Source organism: Lipotes vexillifer, unplaced genomic scaffold (genome assembly GCF_000442215.2).
Source record: "Lipotes vexillifer unplaced genomic scaffold, Lipotes_vexillifer_v1.1 scaffold426, whole genome shotgun sequence".
Lineage (NCBI taxonomy): Eukaryota > Metazoa > Chordata > Mammalia > Artiodactyla > Lipotidae > Lipotes > Lipotes vexillifer.
The window spans coordinates 2,389,718-2,395,138 of NW_006779491.1; the positions used below are offsets into that span (position 1 = coordinate 2,389,718).

General features: G+C 49.4%; 1 protein-coding gene across 1 annotated transcript in view; it reads right to left on the reverse strand.

Moving 5' to 3' along the window:
* The window catches only part of SGF29 (SAGA complex associated factor 29), a 28,238-nt gene that overhangs the window by 3,166 nt on the left and 19,651 nt on the right, over window positions 1–5,421 (reverse strand). Inside the window, exons 3-5 of the mRNA XM_007452785.1 lie at window positions 5,339–5,414; window positions 4,613–4,685; window positions 30–94 (exon numbers count right to left, since the gene is read on the reverse strand). Of these exons, the coding sequence (XP_007452847.1) occupies window positions 30–94; window positions 4,613–4,685; window positions 5,339–5,414 (214 nt within the window). The remainder of the gene's footprint in view (window positions 1–29; window positions 95–4,612; window positions 4,686–5,338; window positions 5,415–5,421) is intronic.

Genomic DNA, 5,421 nt, shown 5'->3' on the forward strand with positions numbered 1-5,421 from the left:
GAATGCCGGCCTGGTCGTCTCTAACTCACCAATCCGCCTCTCTTCCAACAGAGACTTGATTTCCGCAATCTTATCTAGGGCTTTCCGGAGGATGCTGAGGGCAGGGAGAAGGGAAAGAAGAGGTCTGGATGAAGCACAAAGCGCAGACTTCTTTTTCTCATTATGGCAGGCTGGCTAGCTCAGACCAGCCCTGATGCTGGAAACTATAAACCCTAAGCACGTGTTTTTTAATCTTAAAAGCATAAAAGAATTGATGAGGCAAGAGGAAGTGGCAGGCCAAAAAACCTAAGAGCGTCCTGGAGAGGTAAGCAAAGCAGAGAGCTGCCTTGGCCGGAGTGCATCCGACAAATCCTGAAGTGTTGCTGGGTGCCAGCAGACTCCAACAACCTCTTGCAATTCGGAGGACAGAAGTTAAAACTTGGGGTCTGCCCTAGTGGCACCTGTAAAAGAGACACTCCAGAGGACTGTGGGGCGTTGTCTCGGCTCAGAGCAGGGCTGGGGGTGGAGGGAACTCATCCCTGAAAGACTGCAGCTCCAGGAAACCTCTGGAGTTCGATTATGGCGGTTCCAGGGTGGCTGGGACCCAAGCAACTTGGCAGAAGTGCACACAAATCCTTGTGGGAAGAAGGCTTCTTTATCCTAGACCTTTGGGAACCTCCCCCAAAGAATATCTCAACAGCAATAAGCAGCAGAGAAGCCACTTCAGGTCACTTATTCTCCAGCACATTCCTCTCGCAAACCTTTAGTAAATACCCACGTGTTTCTGAAGGCCTTGGTTCAGACCCATGAGAACACAGCACAATTGTGTCACAGGAGGTATCCCAGAGGGTGTGACTCTTGTGGACTCATCAGGCAAAGAAAGGCCAGAAGATCGGGCAAGGGGCAGCCTTGGCAGAGGGAACTGCGCAAACCAAAGCAGGGAGGGATGAACACCGTGCTGACAGGCTTGGAGCACTGAAGCTCAGCGTGGCTGGTGTCGGACACCAGGATGACTCAGCCAGAGCCACCTCGGGCTTGTGAGTGAGCACTGGGACACGGGGCAATAAGGCTTCCAGGAGAGCAGAGGGGGAGTAAAAGCCAGCAGGCCAAAGGGAACTTGCAAAGTCTGATCATTGCTGCTGGGCCTGTTTAGAGGACATCCTTTTACGTAGTATGTCCTAAGCTGTATTCTGTGAGACATTAATGGAGTGGTTCTCAACCCTAGCTGGACATCAGAACGCCCTGGGGAGATTTTTATAAAGAATCCCAATTGCTTTAAGTAAGAATCATCAACAGATGCCAAAACTAGTGGGTCTGATGTGAAACGGGATATGTACATAGTCTCCAGGTATCTCTCATAAGATACTTATTAATCACACAATGGAAAACAGCAATAACTTGACACAGGAGAAACCTGGAAGAGCCCACCTTGACCAGTGGGAATCTTTGGGCCTCTAATATGATGACGGAGGACGACATCACTTCCACGCTATTACTTCCAAAAGCGTAAAACCTGAATCTGATCGTGAGGAAACATCAGACAAACCCAACTGAGGGCCATTCTACACTGGCCTGTAATCTTCAAAATGTCAAGGTCAGGAAAAGCAAAGACAGCCTGGGAACTGTTCCAGATTGGAAGAGACCAGAGAGACATGAAAACTAAACACAGTGCTGATCTGCACTATAAAAATGTTCTGTTCTTTTGCTATAAAGGTCATCAGTGGACGGTGATGAGATCTGAATAAGATGTGTAGATCAATTAATAGTTTTATATCTGTAATTTCCTGATTTTGAGAAATGTACCATGGTGGTTTAAGAATGTCCTGGTTTTTAGGAAATGCTGACTGATGTATTTAGAGGTCAAGAGGCATCATGCATCATGTCTACAACATAAATGATTCAGAAAAAAAAAGATTGTAAATACGCGTATCTATAGAGTGATAAAGCAAATGTGGTAAAAATACATTTCTGTAAGTCTGAAATTATGTAGAAAGTTAACACCAATGTATGAACTCCACCCCAGTTAAAGCAGAACCTCTGGGCGCAGCCAGACTTGAGAACCAGTGTGTAAATGTATTCCACTGTCAAGTAAGTTTGTGAAATACTGAGTTAAAGAAATTGCTGTTGCAGAACTTGGCAGAGCCTTCAATACTTTAATACTACAGCACTTTAATACTTCAGTACTTTAACAGTTCAGTGCTTTAATTTGCATTGTGAATCTCTAAGGAGAGGAATGTAATATTCCGTTTCCTAAAGTTACTGAAGTTCCACTGCAGAGATCTGAGGAAACAATGTTTTAAGATCATTTACTATTTAAAGAGCAGTTTTCTGGAGCTGAAACTTCTCCATCTCGGAAACACAGAGGCTTCAGGTCAACCAGGATGACCACCCAGCAAAGCGTGGGTCCCTACCTTCTGGGAGGCAGCCTGCCAGCCCATCAGCAACCCTCAGGGATGGTGCCATCCCAAGAGCCCCACTTCACCTGGGACAGCAGAGGAAACGCCTCTTGCTGGCTGGCCTTCCTTTGAAGGGTCCTCAGACAAGAACCCTGAGCCTTAACCTCCCTCCCCCCCCCAAACCCGGCCCCCCTCCCCAACCATTCGTAAGGAGCTAAATGGTGTGGGCTCTTTAAAGTAATCCAATACTGCTGCATACCAATACACAGTAATTATTTGATTAGGGTGAAAAATAATTCCTTGTGGGCCTTCTCTCCTGTGCCCTCACAGAGCCACACCTGGAGAAGTGCCTTCTGAACCAATGTTAGAAAATATCTTGTTCCCACCCAGAATGGCTACCCCTCTCCACTGGAACACGGAAAGTGACATCTTTGATCTGTTTCCCTTTGACTCCTGCTGCTAAAAGAGATGATTGTTAAATGAAGACACAGGGGTTCCTTTCTGTTTTCTGCAAAAGCAGGAGGAGGAAAACCAGCCAGGACTGGATAGAAGGAACAGCAAAGCATCACAGGCTTGGGCTAGCTCATGAAGCAGGCTCTTGGCGCCCCTTCATTTTCCCAAGAGGTTTAATGCAAATATTTAGAAGATGAGCTGATAGGTGCTGCAGCACCTGGGTCAGTGCCACAGGCACACACAGTACCATGTTTTCCCCACCCAGACGTGGAGCTCCCTGTGGGTAGGGGTGGCATCTTATCTGTCTCACCCACTCTCCTGTTCCCAGCATGGTATCTGGAGGTGAGGACACTTTATTCGTTGTTTAGTGAATGAACGTATGAAGGTCTGAGAGTCTGAAAAAGTGAAATGACAGCAGAACTGCGAGGGACCTGCACTTATGAAACAAGCTTTAAGTGTTAAACTCTGGTTAACTCAGTGCCAGAGAAGAGCTCACACCAGCTGGTTGCAGAAGCAGCCGCCTCACTCTGCCGGCAGTTAAGCTGGGAAGGGAAAGTCTGCCTTTTACTTTCAAATGAGCGTTGAGTCACTCTGACTTATACAAGCCAAACTCCAGGCCCACTAATGGGAAAGGGCCCAACTATGGCTACCCGATGAATCTGCAAATCAGGGAGAAGATGGGGGTGGGGAAGGCTGGGCTGGAAAGCCAGGCAAGCAACACCTCCAACCAGAATTCACCGTGTCCCCTCGCCGCCAGTCGGCCCCACCCTTTTGTTCTCTTCCCACCCTGGCAAAGGGAGCCCCATCAGACCCCTTTGTTCATGCTAAAAACCTTGGAAATCTTCTCTCCCAACTCGTCCTCCAGTTTGATCTCAGAATCCACCCTTGTTTCTCTATCCCCACTGCCATTGTCTCAGCTCAACTCCGTCACTTATCTCTTGCCTGGTCTCCAAACTAGCCTTGAATCTCACCCAGTCTGCTCTCCGTGCGGCAGCCAGGAGTTTCTCTCCTGCTCTAACATCGCCTTTGGCTCGCTATGGCCTCCAACATAACGTCCAGGTATTGGAGGTCTTCCACATCCTGCCCTCCCCTCCTGCAGCCATGCAAGGACTAGTTCTCATTCCCCAAATGCGCTCCTCCATGGCCCTGGCACACTCTGTCCTCCGCTTGGGCTCTCTGACTTGTCTGCCTACCCATCCCCAGCTCAAGTTTCTCCTCCTCCCTGAGAGGGTCTCAGATCCCCAGGCACGGTGAACACCATCTCGGCTGGCCCACCAACTACACTGTCCTGTAACTTTTTTAGGGTGTCTCTCCTTTCTGGACTGCTTGCCCTTGAAGGCAGGATCTCACTATCCTTGTGCCTCTCTATGCCCAACACCAGGCATAACCATGGGTTATGGTCAAAAGAGTTTGAAAAATACTGGTATTAGGCACTTTATGTGCATTATCGCATTTTACGTTGACAATTCTACAGGTAGTTATTATCTCTATTTTAATGACGGAGCAACTGAGTCTCAGCTGAAATGACTGCCCAAGGTCAAGTGACTAGAAAAAGGCATCACTGGGATTTGATCCACACCTTTCTGCCATCTATAAAACAGCAGGGCCAGGGAAGAGAGGCCAGAGTGGGCTCTAGGGAAAGTGGGCCCTAATGGAGAAGCTGGGGTCAGAATCTGCTTATCCGTGGGAGGAGAGGCAGGCTGGGGCTATGGTCCACAGGCTCCTACAGCCCAGCACCTGGATGTGGAGGGGAGGCGATGGCAGGGCAGTGGGACGGTACTCACTTGCACTCAGCCTCTGCATCGGCCTTGGCGGTTGTATAGAGGCCACGCAGCTTTGTCCGGTAATAGGGAGAGACTGCAGAATAAACAAAGGGAGAAAGATGCATGGGTGAGGGGCAGCCGGCAGCGATGTGGCACTACTTCCAGTCCACCGGAATCAGACTCTGGGAGGGACGGAGGGGCCGCGGGCTGAGGTATGAGCTTTACTGGCTCAGAAGTGCCCCCCGAGACCGATAACTCCATGTTCACATTTTCATATGGTACAGATGCCATCACAACATCTAGGAGAGGACTCTCTAACCTCTGCCAGAGTGTGACCCATGCAAACAGAAAACAATTCTCCAAGCTCCTCAGAGTTGGAAAGCACCAGCCCGGGAGCCTGACCTCAGGGCATGTGCAGGGCACACGAGTAGGGAAGCTCTAGAAAATGCCAGCTAACTGGGGGGTCCTGTGCGCTGTAAGGGGGTTCCCGAGACGCAGTGTCATTTCCTGACTTCCCAGTCCTCAGAGTTGGGGGATTTTAAGGTTCCTTAGTGGCTAGGCAGTCTGTCATCTGTCTCCTGGGTCATCTTAGGTCACCCAGCCTAAGGGAAAACTGTCCCTCAGGGCTAGGGAGCAAGCAGTTCATTTTGGATTAGGCAGATACATGCAAAAGTCCCTTTCGAAAATGATGACCGCCATGTTCCTAGTCTTGGCCCACTCCTTTCTCTCCCGAGCCCAGCTACTCACTCTTGTTCTCTGTCTGCATCCGCTCGTGGGTCTTTTGGATGTTCACTAAGTTGTGTTCGCTCCTCGAACGCTCCTCCTGCAAG